Source organism: Mercenaria mercenaria, chromosome 18, assembly GCF_021730395.1.
Source record: "Mercenaria mercenaria strain notata chromosome 18, MADL_Memer_1, whole genome shotgun sequence".
Classification (NCBI taxonomy): domain Eukaryota; kingdom Metazoa; phylum Mollusca; class Bivalvia; order Venerida; family Veneridae; genus Mercenaria; species Mercenaria mercenaria.
In genome coordinates this window covers 16,432,398-16,455,839 of record NC_069378.1, presented here as the reverse complement: position 1 = coordinate 16,455,839, position 23,442 = coordinate 16,432,398, and the positions used below count along the sequence as shown (strand labels likewise).

Genomic DNA, 23,442 nt, shown 5'->3' with positions numbered 1-23,442 from the left:
CTAATTTTTAGTCTGTATATTTTAGTGGGGTGTACCTACTATATGGAATGTTTCGTATGAAAAAGAGTTTTTCCCGAAATTGCCGAATGTTTTAAAAGGTCCATTATCTTAATTTAGAAATTCAGATTTACTGTTAAGAAGTCTGATACGAGTAGTTTAGGTATAAATGACTGAACAAAATTTATTGTTTATTGGGTGGTATTAGTGGTGGTTTTATTTTGGCTAAAATTCGCGAATAATGCCACTTGTGAATTCAAAATATTCATGAAGATTCGTCAGCATCATGTCTTATAACAAACGCTCACGTTCCGCGAATTCTCAACAACGCGAATAAAGGCTGCTAAACGTGAATTCGCCAAATAAAACTTGCGCGAACATTACCCAGTCTATAGTATTTGAGAATTTCCGGTCATAGTTAGCTCCCTTTTTTGTTTAAAGTATAGTAACAGGGTAGCCAACCCACGTGACTTTTGGATACCGTACACACAGAAAAAACGTCCTGATTTGGGTGAATTTTTGCCTACGCTTTCCTCATTTAATTTACTTGACGGATGTTTTCCTCATTACTTGACGGATTTTCGTAAGATAAAGTGCGTCGAAAACTTCAAAATGAATTGTTTTCCACCGCACAAAGCGTCTGCCATCAGTCCTCAGTACTTGTTTCTCAAACATTTCGCCCAACTGCGAAAGAGTGAACGTTATCTAAACAGTTTTTTCCCATGAAAAAAAAAACAACAGTAGTTGGCAACCCTGCGTAAGTCGATTGCCTTTTTAAGCTTAATATCTTTTTGAAAATATGCTACATTGATTCTGTAGAATTATTGTGACTTTTGCCATTTTATTCAGCTGCATTTTGTCCTGAAAATTGGCTTGGGAACCAGTATATACCACACTGTTACCGGATATACAAGGAACCAGTTACCTACGACAAGGCCAAAGCCAGATGTCAGGAGGAAGATAGTAGCCTGGCGCCCTCTAACTCCCTGTTTGATTTAACCTTCGCGGAGATTGTGTATATGTTTTATCTGGAGAACGATAAATGTACGTGAACTTTTTAATACCATAAGCTTTGATATTAAAATTGTCATGAAAACGGTATTTAACAGTAGGCATATTCGTCTTTTTAAATGATACAGAAAGATAAATTTTTATACCGTTTTTAAAATTGTATTGAGGAATTTTGTGTTTGAAGGGTGTTACTCTGTATTCATTTAGTGATATATATATATATATGTGCGTGCATAAGAAATATTTATGTACCAAGGAAAGCGTTCAGATCGGTTTTGCTTGTCTTACACTTTTATGGAGATAAAGGTATTTCACTATTGTAAATTTTAATTATGCATTTATTAAATATTGCAAAACATCTTCTGGTCATAGTATACTTAGCTCAGGACTGATTTATTTTAGATTTTGAGCTGACTAACGTAGGCAGTATTTGGGTAATGGATACGAATTCAACAAAAGCGTGTAGTGCGTTAGATACATCACCGTCTGAAAGAAGCGGGTCCGCAGTCACGGACACAGATTGTCTTGCATCTTTATTGTTTATGTGTGTGAAGTCGACAAAGTACGCCGGTGAGTATAAGGGTCATTTTTATGTCCGGGAAATGTCGAAATATGCCGATGTATACATATTCATGCGTTCTTAAACATGGAATGAAGTTTACATATTTAAAAAATGTCTTCCTTGAAAAATATTAGTTTATGATGTCTTTTCAATCTCGTTATAAAATTGCAGTTCGAGACACAGTCTCCTTAATGGCGGAAGGTGTTACAGGCCTGTTAAAATTGAATCAATTTGCATTAAAAACTAAATTTCTTGGAGACTTTTTAAAACAAAAACTAATAATAAAGATAGGCTAGGAATAAACAAGTTATCAGCCTCTGTTTCCCTATCGAGACACAGTGAGTACGAGTAACATAACGAACTTATTTCTTTTAATGTATGTTAATTTGTGTACATACACGAAGTGATTCCCTCTCAAAGAATTTGAATATCGTCTATCACGTCTTTTTACTACAGGTTTTGGATATATAGAGACTGAAAGTGATTACTTTGATCAAAAGAAATTATTGGAATATGACGCATTCGAACCACTTCCGGTCTACGGTGTCCTCGATCGAAATCTTCAAGAAAACGAGGTCATCTTCGTACGAACGCCATCATTCATTCTTAATTCATCAAATTCGTATTACCAGTGGAATTTCGACAATACACTTTCGTGGAGGGTTCAAGAATCGTCTAGAGTTTCGACACCATATTATGTGAATCTAACTCTTCCTTTCAACCAGAGCCCACTGCGGCGTCGGCGTGGCGTCGACGGTAATTATGCTTATGGTTCCGAGATACATAAACGTCAGGCTGATGAGTTTGGTGAGCACTTTTGGCATTTATCTTTATCTTTTTCATCAGTTAAATAAAATATTTTCTAAAGTTTGATGAAAATATATATTTTATAAATGACAGGTGCTGGTTTTGAATAACCCTCCGTACTCCTTTATGTTGAGGCATCTCCCCCTCCTCTTCTAAGTAATTTGTCTCATTCAGTACAATTATTTCTTAGTACCCTCCCCGCGCCTTTCCTCTCCCCGCATCCCACTCCTCCCCAACACACAGCCAAGAGTTTCTGTTTCAGTTGCTGTTTTTTTTTGTATTTTTCATAATTTCCTTGTCCTAGTAATTGTTGACATCTCTGGCTTTTACCGCTCTGTCCTGTTCTGCCTATGAAAGGGCGTATTATGCCTCGTTAGGCGGAGCTCATGTTTAAGTTAAGCAAAAACCAGAATAAATTAAATTCTAAAGTAAAGTGCATCGGTTACAGTATAAACATCACTTTATGTGAAATTCCCTGTCTGATTTATAAAGAATGGTCATAAACACTTATTAACGCTACAAATAGCAATTCTAAACGTCTGTTTGAAGAGCTGAAATAGTTCGAAACCGATGTATAATAAATATCAGGGCCCGTATTCATTAGCATTTTTGACTAAGACAAACAAAATTATGGTAAAGTGAATGGTTGAAGTTCTTAAGTCTAAGTTTCAGAATTAAAGATTATTGACTCTGGACCATGTTAGCCAACATAGCTATTTCAATTCGGTAAGATATCCATTTCCTTTATTCTAGGCACTACTCCAAATCCGTTTGATGAAGGTGAAGTATTCCGATTCATAAATTATTACAACGTCCGGGAGACTACTGGATACTACACATTCGGAATTTACAACACGAATCCTCCAAGATATTTAGAAAGAAAACCGCAGCTGGTTCGATATTCCGGTAAGTAGACAACCGTCAAACACAATGCTTTACCACTCATTTTTTAGATTTAATTAAGTAAAAAAGTTTCTCTGACTTTTATAATCGATCCCACTTTTCTTTTGAACTTAAGTATGTGTAATGTGACCCTAAGTGATTTGAAAGTTCGTAGTTTCCAAGAAAATGGTTATTGTCAAATTTCTTTCACTCGAACTCGATAATTCGAACACCACCCTTTACTAGAACTCATCTTCAGTTCCCGGCAAAATCCCTGTTTAATGTAAATTGTTCGGTGGCTCGAACTACTGATTACTCGAACAAGTTTGCCAGTCCCGTAGAGTTCGAGCGAACCGAGTTCCATTGTGTTTATTTAATATTATTTAATATTCATCAGAGGGCATCTATCAGCTTTGTTTGGCCGATCACTAGTAACATTTCTAATGAAACTTACTAAACTCGGATCACATACATTGTTAGCTCGCCTTTTCGAAGAAAAAGTAGAGCTATTGCACTCGCCCCGGCGTCGGCTTCGGCGTCGGCATCGCCGTTGGTTAAAGTTTCTGATAAAGTCAAAAATCTCTGTTACTATCAAAGCTATTGACTTGAAACTTAAAATAGTTATTTACTATCAAAGTCTACACCAGGAGAAACAATCCCCATAACTCTGTTTGAATTTTGACAGAATTATGCCCCTTTTTAACATAGAATTTTTTGTTAAAGTTTTTGATAAAGTCAATTATCTCTGTTACTATTAAAGCTTTTGACTTGAAACTTAAAATAGATATTTGCTATCACAGTCTACACCAGGAAACACAATTTACATTACTCTTATTTGAAGTTTGACAGAATTATGCCCCTTTTTAACTTGGATTGTTTTCAACTGGCAAAGCTCTAATTCAGAATCAAGCACTGAGAAAAGTCGAGCGCGCTGTCTTACGGACAGCTCTTGTTTTCATTTGTTTTTGCTCTTTAGACCATTTGACATTGATTCACTGAAATATTGCTTACTGAAATCGGATGTCAACTATGTGTTTAATATTTGGCGGCATATTGATTATGACATATCTGCAAATATTTAATTCACCCTTGAAACTTTCCACGTTATAGGTTAGTCACTAGCGGTCACGTGTATCAGCTAATTGATAAGTGACTTATTTTTCTTGCATCCAACTGACCCAATGTATTCTTTTTATACACTTTTATTGAGCATTGACATGGCTGTTAAAACATGGTTACTATACTTTCAAAAACGGACATATTGTGAACTGTGGCTATTGAAAATTTCTCCATTTTATAAGGAACAATGTAAGCAAGATATGAATTAGTTCAATTACAATTTAATTAAAGGTATGGTTTTGTTCTCCGATGAACATATTCAATTGTGGTACAGATATTTTCACCGAATTTTCGAAAGACTAGAATTTTACATGGATGTCACGGAAGCTTAGATTACCAGTAGGATCTGTTTTTACTTGAGAAAGTCGGAATGGTATATTTTTGATGTTGTCTGCCGTCCGTCTGACTGTCCGTCCGCCTGACCGTCCGTCCGCCTTCGTATCTTTGATATAGCTAGTTGTACTGAATTCATTTTGGGTGTGAGTGATTTTTATTCTCTTCTAGCTACTTTGCTGCAAATAGTGAACATCGTATATTATAAACCAGATTGGTTAGAAATGATTTTTACTATATCTATGTCATAGTTTATAATCTTGAGTTTTTATGAAATGATAATCTTTGTATTAACTGGCAAATAATTTCAAGCCAATGCAGTCGGAATCTGCGTAATAAAATCAGAGTCACTGCTCTTTAATTACTTAAAAAAATGATGTGAGTTCTATGGTGGCTTTGCGGAACATAATAACGAAAGACACGACACATTCTACGAGAAAACTCGACGTTTAGACGGCGCCGATACGACAGATTTATCTGTCGAGTTTTCGTGTTGGCGAGTATAAATATGTAATGTAGATACCCTTTATTTGCTGTGCTGTCGTGTTCTCGTGATTTCGCCCCACCGGCACGAAAACACGACAAATACCTCATTTGTTGAATTTTCGTGTTTTCGCCCTGCAAATGTCTTAAAACAATATTTCAGTTTAAGCCTTGTCCACTATTAGTCTGAACATATGATTTCTTGCCTTTAGGTATATTTAAGACTATATTATTGATACCTTTCGAAAGCCTATTTCTAGCTTTAAAGGGGAATATGACAGGAGTTCTATACCGCGCTTGAAAGATGAAACAAATTGTCTTTTAAATGCTTAAATATTTCCTGAATTCGAGGTTTTAATGAGAAATAAATCCATATATTTGATATTTTAGAAATAATTAAACGGCTGTCTTACACAGTCACAGACCATTTCTAAGGGAAAGTATCACCAGAATCGAAATATGGTTGCAAAGATTATAGATACACTTAATCATCAATAATGGTATCAGGTTTTGTGACAGTGCCAACATAATCTAAAAGCGAGGTTCAAAAATCAGTCATTGCCTAACAAATCAGTACAAAAAGTAGATCTATCTCCTTCATGAAACAATCCTTTTGCATTACCTCATATTCATACTAACCTAACAAACGTATTTAGCATGTGAAATGTTTTACAAAAATATTTAGATAAAAAGTCCCGATCATGATGATAGATATGTAAATATGTTCACATTTTGAAAATTAGGTTTACAAATCTAATTGGCGGTTGGTATATTTTGAACAGCCCACAGAGCTAGAGGATCCCATCCCTATTACTGAAAGAAAAAGAGCTGTAACGGGAGATATTGTGTCATTATCACCGTATACTCTGGTCATTTGCCGTTAACTACGCAAAAAGTGGGCGCTAGGTGGGCCATTGTCTTACTGTGAGCTATATTGACTATCAGTCCACATCTCTTTGCGAGTCTTGCAAACATGTAATTGTTGTGCGCATGTCTAACGGAAGACGCCTTAACGAAAACTTGAAAACTAGACAAATAAGATGATATGTCGTTTTTTCATGTCGGCGGGCCGAAGTCAAGACAACACGACAGCACGACAAATAAAGGGTGCCGACACGACATATCCATACCCGCCAACACGAAAAGTCGACAGATAAATATATCGTGTAGGCACCCTCTAAAGGTCGTGTTTTCGTGTAAAATATGTCGAGTTTCCATGTTGTCGTGTTTTTGCCTCGCCAACATGACATGGCAGAAATCAGCCACCATAGATATTATTTAATGTGAGTCAGAACGAGGTGATATTTAGTGTGAGTATTTGCATGTACTCTTAGCTGCTTCCGTACAAAGGTAGTGAAATGAAAATAACTGTTATACCCTCATGAATGGGTTTAAAACGACATCTTTGTACCTTTTAGTACAATGTTCTTTAGTTTTTATTGAGGTCCAGTAAATGTGAATGGAGCAACATGTAAGAAGTAACAATATAGTATTTTCTTCAGACTGGTATACAAAGCATATTGTCTTTTGACAGTCCTCGCATTTTGGCACTTCCTTTGACGCCATACTGATTTTCATTTTTTCTTTCCTTTTTTCTAGAGAAAGATCTTTACATCTATGTGGCGTACTGCGACTTTTTGGACTATGTTGTCGGTCCTTCTTCGACAGAGCCATTCGTTTCAACAGAAGATATCAATGCTTTCAATCTGTTACATGACGACAGTTACATAGGAAGTATTCGGGAGATGGGACTCAGTTCCGTATTAAATCGTTCTCCAGTTGTTCTTGGTAATCTTGTCGCTAACTACAGTGCAAAGATCGAATCTTTTGAGTAAGTTCCATAGTTTTTGTTACTCGTGAATTTCATTCTATGCTATGGGTTAAATGTAACATCTCAATGTGATCAAAGGGGAAATAAAGGTTCGACATTTTCCGCTATAACTTAAAAGTTGAAAGTGATTGAGAGACAAACTTGGTAAGGTGAAAAGATTTTTTTCATGCAGTATGTGACGCTTACTGAGACAATGCCATATTGTTAAATGTGCAGACTGTTGCGCGTTTGTATACCAAATGAATATAGCAAAGGAAGAAGAAAGGGTGTCTATTTTTACCAAAAACGAAATCAGTAACATTTATTATGAGAATAGCATATGTGTATCAATGATAAAGAAACAGCCTTATAAACAAAATTAATTGCTACATACTGTGCTCGGCTCAGTCGAAATAATCTGACCTTTTATTTTAACTAGCCTGTAATAAAATTATCTGGGAGAGACATTTTAATTTAGTTCCATCCGTCTGTCTTCCGATCTTTTTGCACGGAGTTAGTCAAAGCAGCTATTCCGACAACACCAGGCAGATTTGCACCAAATTTCAAAAAAAGTGATCTTTGCAAAGCCAGGCGGTGCATATTTAATTTTATTGTCGGCATGTTCCGACATGTATATAGTGGAAACTTGCTTGATTTTGAAATAATTTCTCACAATTGTTCCTTGCATGATGAATTGCCATCCACTGAGATTGTTCAGGTTCATAAAAGTATGGCGGCCAATGTGTGTGATCAGTTTTTACCTGTATGTAAATAGTGGGAACTTGAAGACTCAAATTTTAAAATATTTTTTTCACCAGTAATCTTTACGCGCCCTTCACTACGAATGGTCAAACTGTCTTGATTGGTCTAAAACGTAACGTCTCCTAAAGTTTTGGTCCAGTTTTGAAATAATTTCACGCAAATATTCCATGACTGACCATCTCCAGGATTGTTCATTTTTTCCGATTCATCAAAAAACATTGCCGCAATGGGGAATGGTAAATTTCTTTATATTTTTATAGTGGGGACTTTAAAAATTCTTCTTCTGCAAAAAATGTTAGTTTGAATTGATAACGCAGAAATTTTCCTTGGTTGTCTGTCTACGAAGTGTGTTGATAATAATCCAATTTCCTAAAAATAGAAAAAAAAATAAACAGAAAGTCTTCTAAACCGCTGATTTATTTTAAAGATAATTTCACAGAAATATCCCTTGGGTGAAACGCTGCTAAAATTGTAAAAAGCAGTCCTGCTTGATCGACAAATAAACATATCCGCCAAAGGGTCCGGTTTTCCCTATAAGGAAAACGTTGAAAAACTTCTATGAATCTGCAGGTCAGTTTTGTCGTTTAGCAGAAATGTTTCTTGTTGCACCTGTTTGAACTCTGAATGATGCATTATCTCTTGTCTTTTGTTTGTTTGTTTTTTTTTGTTCTTTATTTTTTAAATTTTAGTGTTGTTTATCTCCTGAACCCTTCCTTTTGGCCTGTTGCAGTAAGTTGTATTGTAAAAAAAACTGTTTGTCTTAAAATAGTTTTTTTATTTCTTGCAGGGGTAACACGGTCAAGTTCCGGGTATTCGTTGCTCCGTCGGCAAGTCGTCAGCAATCAGCGGCTACCGAGCAATTTGTATACGACGCTGTAAAGGAGCATTTCAGATTGAATCTACCGAGTGATTACTTCAATCTGAGAACATTAAAAGTTAAAAGCACCGGTAAGACTTTTTTTGTCAGAACTTTAACCTTTTTAAATGACAAAGTCTAAATCAATCGACCTGACAACTTGTATTCTTCAAAGATTCCGCTCTGGAAATAGTTCTGCTCTGGAAATAGTATGCGTTCTGTGTACGAAGTAAAATCAGACAAGAACGGACGTGGCGGTCCAGTGGTAAAACCCTGACTACGAAACCAGGGGTCATGAGTTCGAGTCCCTGCTCCTCCAACTTAGAGATAAAATAAGACTAGATAAGATTCTTGTGACTATAAATATGCGTACAAGCAAACAAACTACAATTAATTTTTTTTAACTTTACTGACTTCATCAGTTGAAGACCCCTTCTTAGACTGGACGAACATTACCGCGGACCTTAAATCGGTGTCTTTAGGAAAGGGAATTAGATTTTTTCTAAACAAATTGTATTAAAATATCGAATTGATATACCTTAATTGTCTGTTTGATATCCCATAGGACCTTTTGATAATACTTTTGCAGGCATTATTTAAGTTTGCAGACATTCTAAGACAAAAATATGATAAATGCATATATTTAAATCTTTCGTTTTTTTCCTTTTAGTTATGTGTCCGTTTACACAGACGGTTAAAGATGGGAAGAATTTGACATTTAATCCAATCAGAATCGGCGAAACTGGTTTCAGTTGGGAAAGGTGTTATCCACGTTAGTATAAGTTGTGTCATAGAAAGTTTTTATTGTTGGGAAATTTTCTTCCAGCTGGGATCGATGCTAACCAGGTTGGTAAAAACTGTCTTATAAAAAGTTATAATATATTATTGTAGGGAAAACTAGTTTCAGCAATGAATGTTGCTATACAGTCAGCAAAATAATGTCTGTTGGGTAGTTGTTTGTAGAGGAAACTTGTGTCAGTCCGGAAAGATGCTATATTGTCTCCGAGAAAGTTATGTTAGTAAGGGGACTTGGTTTCTGCTGTGAAAGATGCGTTTTTGAGAAGAAAAGGGACATAGTTATACAAAAATTGAAAAGCCTCGGGAGTTCTCACTTGTGAACAAAACACAGGGTCTGAACACAGACTAGTCAGTGTTATGAAAACACCTAGAGGTGCGCACCAGTAGTGCACTTTCTTAGCTTAGGAGTCAGCATGTCACATAAATTGCATTAGCGATACTTAAAACCAAGACCATGCATAAAGAATTAATAAGAAACTGATATTATTGCATCTATGCCTTCATATGATTAAAGATAACAAAGCGTTGGCAACTTCCACGTGCAGAGGAGGATATGATGACGGTACAGCGTTACGGGATATTTCATTGGCCGAAAATTGTGGTAGCCCTCCTGTTTACAACAAATCAGAAAGCACCGCTAATTTGAAAAACCTGTCTGAGGTAACTCTATGATTGACAATACTGATGCTTTTCACGTTGCACATATTATCTCCCTTGGTCGCATTTTTTTGTGTTATTCCTGACACCCGCAACATAAGACAAGAATTTTTCACGAGGTTGTGAAATCAACCCTTACCCTGCTAACTTTCTATAATGATTTTGTCCATCTTTCAATTTGGACAGTACCATTAATTACTAAAAGGAGCGCATACCAAAAAGTTACTGCAGTGCAGACCATGATCAGACTGCACGGATGTGCAGGCTGATCTTGGTCTGCACTGGTTGCAAAGGGAGAATCACTTCCCGCTAGCAGACTAAGAGTTTTAAGTTAACTGATAAAATATTTTCTTCTGTTGTTGCTATATATGTAATTTTAAATGTGTGATGGAAAGAATCTTTATTTGGCTTACGGGAGGTCGGTGGTTCCACCAATGTGCCCAACAATACCTGAAACACTGTCTGGAGTGGCACCTGGGGTCTTCCTCCGCCGTCAAAAGCAGGAACAATCTCCATGTGACCTACATTTTATGGGTGTGACACTAAACCAATGTAAATCACTGCGTTATTTATTTGAACAGGGTTTGGTTATAAGTTGCCAGTTATATATATGTAAATCGTCATTTGAAAAGGTATATCTGCTAGATCTACCATCATGATGCCAGACCTTGTTCATTTTTTCCCCAAAACCTAGGTCGTTTCGTATGTTCTGTATCTGAAACGCGTACCATTTAGTGTATTGATTTTTTTTAACGAGACTATTCATATTGACGCAAAATACCATACGAAATAACACTTTTATTAAAATCTCAACGGCTGTCTTAGAAAAGGTATCTTTGTAAATATTCTTACAGTGACAACTCTTAAATTTTGCATCTGAATTTCATAGATGAACGTCCCAAACACGTAACTGAATATAACTTTGTGTTGTTGTTGCTGCTGTTGATGTAGTTTTAGTTGTCATTGGTAACATTACGCTTAGCAATTATAACATTTGGAAAAACTATTTTGACAGAACTTACCAATCATTTTTTAGCTCGACTATTCGAAGAATAAGTAGAGCTATCCTACTCACCACGGCGTCGGCGTCGGCGTCGGCGTCACACCTTGGTTAAGTTTTTCGTACCAGTCCACATTTTGACAAAGTCTTTTGAGATAAAGCTTTGAAACTTTCAACACTTGTTTACCATCATCATGGCCAGTTATAGGCAAGAGCACGTAACTCCATCAAGGATTTTGGCTGAATTATGGCCCCTTTTGACTTAGAAATCATGGTTAAGTTTTTCGTACCAGTTCATATTTTGACAAAGTATTTTAAGATAAAGCTTTGAAACTTTCAACACTTGTTTACCATCATCATGGCCAGTTATAGGCAAGAGCACATAACTCCATCAAGCATTTTGGCTGAATTATGGCCCCTTTTGACTTAGAAATCATGGTTAAGTTTTTCGTACCAGTTCATATTTTGACAAAGTCTTTTGAGATAAAGCTTTGAAACTTTCAACACTTGTTTACCATCATCATGGCCAGTTATAGGCAAGAGTACATAACTCCATCAGGGATTTTGGCTGAATTATGGCCCCTTTCGACTTTGAAATCTTGGTTAATATTTCGTACCAGTTCATATTTTGACAAAGTCTTTTGAGATAAAGCTTTGAAACTTTCAACACCTGTTTACCATCACCGTGTCCAGTTATAGGCAGGAGTACATAACTCCATCAGGGATTTTGGCTGAATTATGGCCCCTTTCGACTTAGAAATCTTGGTTAATATTTCGTACCAGTTCATATTTTGACAAAGTCTTTTGAGATAAAGCTTTGAAACTTTCAACACCTGTTAACCATCACCATGTCCAGTTATAGGCAGGAGTACATAACTCCATCAGGGATTTTGGCTGAATTATGGCCCCTTTTGACTTAGAAATCTTGGTTAAGTTTTTCGTACCAGTTTATATTTTTTTGTAAAGTGTTTGACATATGGCTTTGAAACTTTTATCACTTGTTTAGTATAATAGTCTCTATCTGTAGGAAAGAGAAAATAACTCTGTCATCTATTTTGGCTGAATTATGGCCCTTTTTGGACTTTGAAATTAGTTCTGTTTTCATACAAGTCCATGTTTTGTCAAAACTATTTGACATATGGCTTTTAAACTTTGAACACTTGTTTATCATTATGATTTCCATCTGTAGGCAAGAGTACATAACTATTTTGACTGAATTATGGCCGTTTTTGGACTTTGAAATTGGCTCATATATTGCCATTTAGTGCAAGACTTGTCGAAATCATAGTAATACAGGAACATTGTTTGTCTAATCTATTTATTTCTTTTGTCTGAATATCCTTGGAAATATTTTGACCCCATTTTTAAATCAATTCTTCAAATAGTCGAGCGCGCTGTCATCAGACAGCTCTTGTTATTGACATTTTCTACCAATATGCACGACTATGCCTTAAACTGTGCTCGCCTGTACCTACAAATTGTGCCTGTCCGTGCCTAAAACTGTGCCTGCTCATACCTAAACCTGTGCCTGCTCATACCTAAACCTATGCCTGCCCATGCCTAAAAACTGTGCCTGCTCATACCTAAACCTATGCCTGCCAATGCCTAAAAACTGTGCCCACCCATGCCTAGAAACTGTGTCTGCCCATGCCTAAAGACTGTGCCCGCCCATGCCTAGAAACTGTGTCAGCCCATGCCTAAAACTGTGCATGCTCATACCTAAACCTGTGCCTGCCCATGCCTAAAAACTGTGCCCGCCCATGCCTAGAAACTGTGTCTGCCCATGCCTAAAGACTGTGCCCGCCCATGCCTAGAAACTGTGTCTGCCCATGCCTAAAACTTTGCCCGCCCATTCCTAGAAACTGTGTCTGCCCATGCCTAAAACTGTGTCCGCCCATGCCTAGAAATTGTGTCTGCCCATGCCCAAAAACTGTGCCCGCCCCCCATGCCTAGAAACTGTGCCTGTCCATGCCTAAAACTGTGCATGCCCATCCTAAAAACTGTGTCTGCCCATGCCTAAAAACTGTGCCTGTTCATGCCTAAAAACTGTACCTGTTCATGCCTAAAACTGTGCCTGCCCATGCCTAAAACTGTGCTAGCCCATGTCTTAAAACTGTGCCAGCTTATGCCTGAAACTGTGCCTGTCCATGCCTAAAACAGTAACTGTGTCTGCCCATACCTAAAAACTGTGTCTGCCCATGCCTAAAAACTGTGCCTGTTCATGCCTAAAACAGTGCTAGCCCATGCCTTAAAACTGTGCTTGCCCATGCCTGAAACTGTGCCTGCCTATGCCTGCCCATGCCTAAAACTGTGCTAGCCCATGTATTAAAACTGTGCCAGCTTATGCCTGAAACTGTGCCTGCCCATGCCTAAAACTGTGCCTGTCCATGCCTAAAACTGTACCTACTCATGCCTAAAACTGTGTCTGCCCATGCCTAAAACTGTGCCTGTCCATGCCTAAAACTGTGCCTACTCATGCCTAAAACTGTGTCTGTCCATGCCTTAAACTGTGTCTGCCCATGCCTGAAACTGTGCCTGTCCATGCCTAAAACTGTGCTAGCCCATGCCTAAAACTGTGCCTACTCCTGTTTAAAACTGTGCATACCCGTGCCTTAAAACACTGTCCATACCTAAAACAGTAACTGTGTCGGCCCATACCTAAAATCTGTGTCTGCCCATGCCTAAAAACTGTGCCTGTTCATGCCTAAAACTGTGCCTGCCCATGCCTAAAACTGTGCCTGCCCATGCCTAAAACTGTGCTAGCCCATGCCTTAAAACTGTGCTTGCCCATGTCTTAAAACTGTGCCAGCTTATGCCTGAAACTGTGCCTGCCCATGCCTAAAACTGTCCCTGTCCATGCCTAAAACTGTACCTACTCATGCCTAAAACTGTGTCTGCCCATGCCTTAAACTGTGCCTGTCCATGCCTAAAACTGTGCCTACTCATGCCTAAAACTGTGCCTGCTCATGCCTAAAACTGTGCCTACTCATGCCTAAAACTGTGCCTGTCCATGCCTAAAACTGTGCCTGTCCATGCCTAAAAACTGTGCCTGCTCATGCCTAAAACTGTGCCTGCCCATGCCTAAAACTGTGCCTGCCCATGCCTAAAACTGTGCCTGCCCATGCCTAAAACTGTGCCTGCCCATGCCTAAAAACTGTGCCTGCCCATGCCTAAAAACTGTGCTTGCCCATGCCTAAAACTGTGCCTGTCCATACCTAAAAACTGTGCCTGTCCATGCCTAAAACTGTGTCTGTCCATGCCTAAAACTGTGCTTGCCCATGCCTAAAAACTGTGCTTGCCCATGCATAAAACTGTGCCTGTCCATACCTAAAACTGTGTCTGTCCATGCCTAAAACTGTGCCTGCCCATGCCTAAAAACTGTGCTTGCCCATGCCTAAAACTGTACCTGTCCATACCTAAAACTGTGCCTGCCCATGCCTAAAAACTGTGCCTGCCCATGCCTAAAAACTGTGCTTGCCCATGCCTAAAACTGTGCCTGTCCATACCTAAAAACTGTGCCTGTCCATGCCTAAAACTGTGTCTGTCCATGCCTAAAACTGTGCTTGCCCATGCCTAAAAACTGTGCTTGCCCATGCATAAAACTGTGCCTGTCCATACCTAAAAACTGTGCCTGCCCATGCCTAAAACTGTGTCTGTCCATGCCTAAAAACTGTGCTTGCCCATGCCTAAAAACTGTGCTTGCCCATGCCTAAAACTGTACCTGTCCATACCTAAAACTGTGCCTGCCCATGCCTAAAAACTGTGCCTGTCCATGCCTAAAACTGTGCCTGCCCATGCCTAAAACTGTGCCTGCCCATGCCTAAAACTGTGCTTGCCCATGCCTAAAACTGTGCCTGTCCATACCTAAAAACTGTGCCTGCCCATGCCTAAAACTGTGCCTGTCCATGCCTAAAACTGTGCCTGCCCATGCCTTAAACTGTGCCTGCCCATGCCTAAAACTGTGTCTACGCATGCCCAAAACTGTGCCTGCCCATGCCTAAAACTGTGCCTGTTCATGCCTAAAATTGTGCCTGCCCATGCCTAAAACTGTGCCTGTCCATACCTAAAACTGTGCCTGCCCATGCCTAAAAACTGTGCCTGTCCATGCCTAAAACTGTGCCTGCCCATGCCTAAAACTGTGCTTGCTCATGCCTAAAACTGTGCCTGTCCATACCTAAAAACTGTGCCTGCCCATGCCTAAAACTGTGCCTGTCCATGCCTAAAACTGTGCCTGCCCATGCCTTAAACTGTGCCTGCCCATGCCTAAAACTGTGCCTACTCATGCCTAAAACTGTGCCTGCCCATGCCTAAAACTGTGCCTGTTCATGCCTAAAATTGTGCCTGCCCATGCCTAAAACTGTGCCTGCCCATGCCTAAAAACTGTGCTTGCCCATGCTTAAAAACTGTGCTTGCCCATGCCTTAAAACTGTGCTAGCCCATGCATTAAAACTGTGCTTGCCCATGCCGGAAACTGTGCCTGCCCATGCCTAAAACTGTGCTAGCCCATGCCTTAAAACTGTGCCTGCCTATGCCTGAAACTGTGCCTGCCCATGCCTAAAACTGTGCCTGTCCATGCCTAAAACTGTGTCTACTCATGCCTAAAACTGTGTCTGCCCATGCCTAAAACTGTGCCTGTCCATGCCTTAAACTGTGCTCTTCCATGCCTAAAACTGTGCCTGTCCATGCCTTAAACTGTGCCTGCCCATGCCTAAAACTGTGTCTACTCATGCCTAAAACTGTGCCTGCCCATGCCTAAAACTGAGCCTGTTCATGCCTAAAATTGTGCCTGCCCATGCCTAAAACTGTGCCTGTCCATACCTAAAACTGTGCCTGCCCATGCCTAAAAACTGTGCCTGTCCATGCCTAAAACTGTGCCTGCCCATGCCTAAAACTGTGCCTGTCCATGCCTAAAACTGTGCTTACTCATGCCTAAAACTGTGCCTGTCCATGCCTAAAACTGTGTCTGCCCATGCCTGAAACTGTGCCTGTCCATGCCTAAAACTGTGCTAGCTCATGCCTAAAACTGTGCCTACTCATGCCTAAAACTGTGCCTACTCATGCCTAAAACTGTGCCTGTCCATGCCTAAAACTGTGTCTGCTTATGCCTGAAACTGTGCCTACTCATGCCTAAAACTGTGCCTACTCATGCCTAAAACTGTGCCTGCCCATGCCTAAAACCTGTGCCTACTCATGCCTAAAAGTGTGCCTGCCCATGCCTAAAACTGTGCCTGCCCATGCCTGAAAGTGTGCCTAATCATGCCTAAAACTGTGCCTGCCCATGCCTAAAACTGTGCCTGTCCATGCCGTAAAACTGTGCCTGCCTATGCCTAAAAACTGTTCCTGCCCATGCCTAAAACTGTGCCTACTCATGCCTAAAACTGTGCCTGCCCATGCCTAAAACTGTGCCTACTCATGCCTAAAACTGTGCCTGCTCATGCCTAAAACTGTGCCTGCCCATGCCTAAAATATGCCTACTCGTGCCTAAAACTGTGCCTGCCCATGCCTAAAACTGTGCCTGCCCTTGCCTGAAAACTGTGCCTGCCGATGCCTAAAACTGTGCCTGTCCATGCCTAAAACTGTGCCTTTCCATGCCTAAAACTGTGCCTGCCCATGCCTAAAACTGTGCCTGCCCATGCCTAAAACTGTGCCTACTCATGCCTAAAACTGTGCCTGCCCATGCCTAAAACTGTGCCTGCCCATGCCTAAAACTGTGCCTGCCCATGCCTAAAACTGTGCCTGTCCATGCCTAAAACTGTGCCTACTCATGCCTAAAACTGTGCCTGCCCATGCCTAAAACTGTGCCTGTCCATGCCTAAAACTGTGCCAGCAGAGGCATCTCTGGTCTTTCTCTTCCGTCAAAATCTGAAATAGCCGCCCTATGACCCAGATCGTGTCGGTGTGACTGTAAACCCGGCAAAAACCAGAACAAACATTTATTCAAAAGACAGCGTAAGGGTAATGCTGATTATCCACACTGAAATTTTGATCGCTTTTTTTCTGAAGATATTTCTATATGCATGTTATGGTCATTATCAGAAATTTGACGAGTTCTTTGTATTTATACCTGTACTTGTAGACCGAAATAACGAAGGACAATTTTGAGACGGTTCTAAACGACACGGCCAACCTGACTCGTCCGGGTTTAAACCTAACAGAAGCCGATGTCATCTATACAGCAGAAATATTATATAATTATCTACAATTCGATATTGTTAATACCCCTGAGGTAAGTAAATTGTTTAATACAGTTGATTTTCTGATGATTACTGCCACAAAATGTCATTTCACAATATAGAAGACTTTACATCAGGCAGCTCCATGTCAATGGTAACTTGCTTGATAGAATAGTATAAACTCGATCTCTTTTATTCCAAGATAGCTGATGTGACGTATAGGTTCTGAATAACAATTATAGTATGTATGTTCTGCTGTATTCTAGTTATGTAGGAACTCAAGCAATACTACTGCCTATTATTAGTGCAGTTGTTACAGGTAATGAAAAAATAGATTGCTTCTCTGATTGAATGTTCAGTTAAAGTCATTATCTGGAACTTGCTTATCTCATAATTTCAGGTATCTCGAAGACATTTCCAAGTCCCGTCCCGAAAACACGGGCACAAAATATGGTTTTAAGTCGAATTTCCGTTATCTCGAAGTAAACCACCCGATCCCTTGGAGTTCGAGATACCGAGTTTGAACTGTATTAACATGTATTATAACATTACCTTTTAGGTGATGGCTACTGTATTTAAAGTAGTAGACAATGTACTGAGATCAGGAGCTGACGTCATCGATACCGCCCAGAAAATAACTAATGCGGCCAATAGGTAATATTGTTATCTTTAAAAAGTTGTTTAAATGTTTAGTTAAATGATTGCACATATTTCAGGATTATGTTTACTGGACATTAGAATATGTACGATTTTGATATACATTTACCTTTTACTGTGAAATCATTTCATTCGTCGGTATGAAATTTCGTGTTTCTTTCCAAAACGGTTATTTAATAGGAAAACCAATTCGTAGATTTCAACTTTTGAACATAAAAGGAATGTGAATTTTACTTCTTCACTTGGATTTAATTTCGATGACTGACTCATCCTCGAAATCCACGAAAATGATTCACCCGCGAGTAGAAATGATGTCACTGTGTGTGGATAAAATTAGTATTGAATCCATTTGAAAACAGTACATTTAATAAGATGTTTTGTTTTTTTCAGTAGATCTAGTAAATAATTTAATTAATTTAGGACTGATGTTCAAAAAAATAAGTAACTTGTTTATTTCAGAATTATTCAATCTGTGGACGATCTAACCAACGAGCTTGGACTAGCTGGCAAAAACTATGTCCAGTTTATTCAAGATCTCGTTGCTAGCGAGGTTTGGGAACAAACTGGAGGTGATGACGTCACCATTGGTATAAGTCTTAACCAAACCGGCGCTAAAGAAATAAAGAAGGATGCACTAAGTTCTGTTCGGGATGCGGAAGTAGTTGAAATTACCGGTACGGACACGGCGATTTATCTGACAGAAACTCTGCTGAAAGGTATGAGGGAACTAAAAGTTCCGTTGACATTTGTGATATGATTACTTTGTCTCAAATTACCAGCTCACTCATCTTTCTACGTAAAAAGTTCTTTACGAAGATTTTCAATTATGTTTACTTAGCGCTCTGATCTTGTATTAACAATAATGTAAAGATTGGTTAAAGTTCTGGGCGTATTTTCATGTTATGGATATAGACCTTTCTGTATTGCACGTGCTTCATATACAGGAAACAAACAATAATCAACTATCTTTTTATGTTCTGATTTGTAAGTATTAATTTGTATATTGCAACAAGATCTACAGGAAGATCCTTTGGAAGCAAGGCACTTGACGAAGCATAAGGCAGGTTAACACAATTCAATAGCATATTAGGAAATTTCGTGTGCTGAAAGGTTTTACTTAGCAGGTCATTAAATACCATTATTTTTATGTTGTGCTCTCTCCAGGTGGTAGATCAAGGTTAACTTTCCACATCTACGGTAATACAGACTTATTCTCTGTGATCAGCGGTAGATTCAAGGTGAACAGTAAAGTTGCTGCCGCTAGACTTACTAAAAACAACACAGAGGTGGTCAACCTTGGAGATGAATATGTAACTGCTGTCTTTTATCCTTTTGAGGTAAAGGAACCTTTTATGTTATTTAACGCGCACAAGTGCAAGTCTTAAGTGTTTAAAAAGGTCAAAGATTCAGATTATAAGGTAGAACAACAAGGTCCTACCAGCGAAGGTTTGAACAAGTATACTATATGGTTCCTGACCAAGACAAAAAAAATAAATTAACACGTCGCCATGTTTTTCTTTCTGTAGAACACGAACAAGAATATGAACAAGATATACACGTCAGAGGAACCAATAGAAGCGCTGATGATGTTATTTATGTTAAAATTCTTGTTTATAATTCTGAAATTAGAGAAATTTGTAACCCACAAGAACTCAAGAACATAAGTTCTGTTCACGTAGCTGGAACATACTTGGATCCTATTTGTTACAGGCCACTCACTTTCCGGCCAGGACACACCAAAAGCAAATAAACATGTTCTCGAGTTACAAGAAATAAAAGACTGGGGCAAAGAACCAATAGAAAAGGCCACTAATCACTTGCCCTCACAGATATGGGTTCAACACCTCGCTTAGGGTGTAGAAGTCTTATTGTGAGGGAATCGACCAGCTAGTATAAAAAGGTCGGTGGTTCTTACCCCGGTGTCCGAAAGTGTCCGGGTGGCTCCAGGGGAATTCTTCCACCAACAGCAGCGGGAAAATTTGCCGTATGTCCTAGATTGTATCTCTGTGACCGTCAGTCCAACAGGAACTGAAACGATTTATATGGAAGTTACTCTGTTTTTATTTCAGGATAGTAAAGGTCTTGTGTGTGCCTACTGGAATTACTCCGCTAACGAGGATGCCGGAAGTTGGAACACGGAAGGCTGCACGCTTTTCTCGTACGAGTCAGGAAGGGTGGTGTGCAAGTGTAATCATCTGACGAATTTTGCAGTGTTGATCGTAAGTCCGATTAGACTGGTTATAATATTATAATATATTAGCTTTGATAAAGTATGTCCAATGACTGATGTCAAGATTTCATACTAATCAATTTTGTATATGTCGATTCTTTGATGTATAAACAAAGGAGTTTTAAGATGCGCACCAAGCCTGCGTTATTGCCACTAAGAATCGCTTGCTCCTGACCGCTGTGGGTTCGAAACTTCGCTTTTGTATTATTTAAAATGGGTAGGCTGTCGAGCTCGCTTACGGAGGTCCGCCCGTGTCAGGAATAATTCCTGGAGCCCGCCCGATTGACTCAACAGGGTGAGCGAAGGTCTACTCTCGGGCGAGGCATATCTTTTTAATAACAATTTTGTAAAGACACAGTGTCTGAAGTTAGTTCGTCCGCTACTCCTGATTCGAGAGAAGTTTGCATTTACTTGCGAAGAAGAGTTAATTACGGTTACAGAGTATATGAATACTTTTCAGATTAACTTCCCGCCGTAACGTAACTAAAATACTGTTGAAAATTTCATAAACCAACAAACAAATACATAACCATGAAAGGCTGGAATGTCGCCCTATGACATAACATTGTGTCGATGTGACGTTTAATTAATGCACGTAAAAACAATAAGAGTTGCATGTGTTTTCGATGTGTTCTGAACTCTCTGTCACCGACGGACACCCACGACCAGTCTAATCCTTATATTTCCAGTCGTCGCCCTTGGAACATTTAGCTCATCTTTTATCGCTTTCGAGTCAATTTATAGGTCATAGAGATTTTTAGACAAAGCACAATACTATTATTCTTTAATCAGCCACATTTGATTCGTCAATATGTGTTATATTGATTTATGTAAAACGACAGAAAAGTAGCCAGGTAGGCGGATGTAATCAAACGTAAGTAGACAGTCGGTGCGTCCAACGTTGGAATTTCATGTACGTTTACATTTTTGGTTCACCAAAAGAAGAAATATCAATTTGTATAAGAAGGGGCCTCCGTGGCCGAGTGGTTAAGGTTGCTGACTTCAAATCACTTCGAATGGGGGTTCGATGAGAATTCGAGTCTCACTTGGGGCGTTGAATTCTTCATGTGAGGAAGCCATCCAGCTGGCTTACGGAAGGTCGGTGGTTCTACCCTGGTGCCCGCTCGTGATGAAATAATGCACGGAGGGGCACCTGGGGTCTTCCTCCACCATTAAAGCTGGAAAGTCGCCATATGACCTATCATGTGTCGGTGCGACGTTAAATCCAACAACAACATCAATTTGTATAGGAGTTGTTTGAAAATTAACGTTGACTTACTAATTTGCATTTTGTACCAGGTAAAAAACTTTTCACAGTTTACTGTCAGCTTCTCAAATGACTAGAAATTTAGTGCCATTGGATAATTCTTCTATCAAATTCGTAACTAGGGGCAATCACGGACTAGCGATAAATGTCACTGACTTCGAATCATTTGCCCCTGACAGATGTGGGTTCAAACCCTCGCTTGGGGCGTAGAATTTATCATGGGGGGAAGCGATTCAGCTGGTTTACGGAAGGTCGGTGGTTCTTACTCAAGTGTCCGCTCATACCTGAAACAGTGCCCGGAGGGGCATATGGGGACGACCTCAACCATCAAAAGCTGGGAAGTAACCATATGAACCAGATTTTAGTAACGATAAACTCGGCAAAGATAATTCGTAACTTGCCCTGAGGAGTGAGCTCCCCTTTACCATACTGAAATGAATTGTTAACAAAACTGACCATGTGTTTGTATTATGTCTTATTAAGGTGTTGAAAATGTTTTTCTTCTTTCTGTTTATTTTCTAGTATATTAATTAGCAGTGGTTTTTCGTTAGAAATGCGAACGCTTTTTCAGCGCCACGCACCTCTTGCAGTTAATTCTGTTTTGTTAATACACACAATTTTACTTACAAGATGAACTATATTAGATTAAAATTTAATGTATTAAACGTGCCTCCGTTATATATATTTGCTAGTACAGTAAACACCAAGGTAAACACATCGTTTTTATATTATTAAACTATTAACTATTTTTATGATATAAATAAACACATTGTCTTATAATCTGAAAGCTGTCCATCGTTGTATCATTGTGTGACATTCCCTATAACAAAATACATTTCAAGAATTGCCATGGTTTAAATGTGTCATGTTTCAACAAGCTCCCAAACACTCTTTCTTATGAAACTGGAGTACTCAATGAGTTTTAATCGCATTACTATTCTCCTTCGTTCCAGGATTTGCAAGCTGGTTCTATATCCGACACAGACAAGCTTGTTCTGGACATCATAACGAAAGTAGGATTGTGTATTTCCATCGTTGGACTCGGGATAACCATTTTGACTTTCCTGATATTCAAGTAAGTATGGTCATACGATAAGATAAAGAAATTACACAATGCTTGACAATGTTAAATGTTTAGTTTGAATTCATTTGATTACTGTCTTTGCATTTGCAATTACAACACATATTAACATGTTATAGCCAATTATAAACGTTAACAGATTAACATAGTCAGATGAAAGAGAATAAACAGGTTAAAATGCTTGAGCATCATCATCGCTGTAATTCAAAATCTATCGGTGAAAGCAAGTCTTGTCATCACTTTATATACCAAACACGTGTTAATCTATGATTTGTTTATCAAACACACCGTTTATCTATGATTTGTATACAAACACACGTCGTAAAATCTATGATTTGTATACCAAACTCACCGATTATCTATGTTTTGTACACAAAACTCACCGTTTATCTATGATTTGTACACAAAACACATCGTAAATCCATGATTTGTTTACCAAATACACCGTTTATCTATGATTTGTACACAAAACACATCGTAAATCTATGATTTGTACACCGCAAAACACATCGTAAAGCTATGATTTGTACACTAAACACACCGTTTATCTATGATTTGTATACAAACGCACATCGTAAATCTATGATTTGTATACCAAACTCACCGTTTATCTATGTTTTGTACACAAAACACATCGTAAATCTATGATTTGTACACCAAACACACCGTTTATCTATGATTTGTATACAGAACACATCGTTAGTCTATGATTTGCACACCAAACACAACGTTTATTTATAACTTGTATACCAAACACTTTGTTAATCAAAGAGTTGCATATCAGACACATCGTTAATCTACGAGTTGTATATCAAACACATCGTTAATCTATGAGTTGCATATCAAACACATCGTTAATATACGAGTTTTATATCAAACACATCGTTAATCTATAACTTGTATACCAAACACTTCGTTAATCTATGAGTTGCATATCAAACACATCGTTAATCTACG

The 23,442-nt window shown here is 38.8% G+C and overlaps 1 protein-coding gene across 1 annotated transcript in view; it reads left to right on the top strand.

Moving 5' to 3' along the window:
- Positions 1 to 23,442, top strand: part of LOC123538400 (uncharacterized) — a 47,311-nt gene that overhangs the window by 10,476 nt on the left and 13,393 nt on the right. The window contains exons 6-19 of the mRNA XM_053530578.1: positions 847 to 1,041; positions 1,411 to 1,578; positions 2,027 to 2,377; positions 3,131 to 3,283; positions 6,794 to 7,025; positions 8,554 to 8,714; positions 9,293 to 9,394; positions 9,935 to 10,080; positions 17,154 to 17,303; positions 17,810 to 17,904; positions 18,367 to 18,623; positions 19,072 to 19,244; positions 19,977 to 20,126; positions 22,358 to 22,479. Coding sequence (XP_053386553.1) covers positions 847 to 1,041; positions 1,411 to 1,578; positions 2,027 to 2,377; positions 3,131 to 3,283; positions 6,794 to 7,025; positions 8,554 to 8,714; positions 9,293 to 9,394; positions 9,935 to 10,080; positions 17,154 to 17,303; positions 17,810 to 17,904; positions 18,367 to 18,623; positions 19,072 to 19,244; positions 19,977 to 20,126; positions 22,358 to 22,479 — 2,455 coding nt within the window. The remainder of the gene's footprint in view (positions 1 to 846; positions 1,042 to 1,410; positions 1,579 to 2,026; positions 2,378 to 3,130; positions 3,284 to 6,793; positions 7,026 to 8,553; positions 8,715 to 9,292; positions 9,395 to 9,934; positions 10,081 to 17,153; positions 17,304 to 17,809; positions 17,905 to 18,366; positions 18,624 to 19,071; positions 19,245 to 19,976; positions 20,127 to 22,357; positions 22,480 to 23,442) is intronic.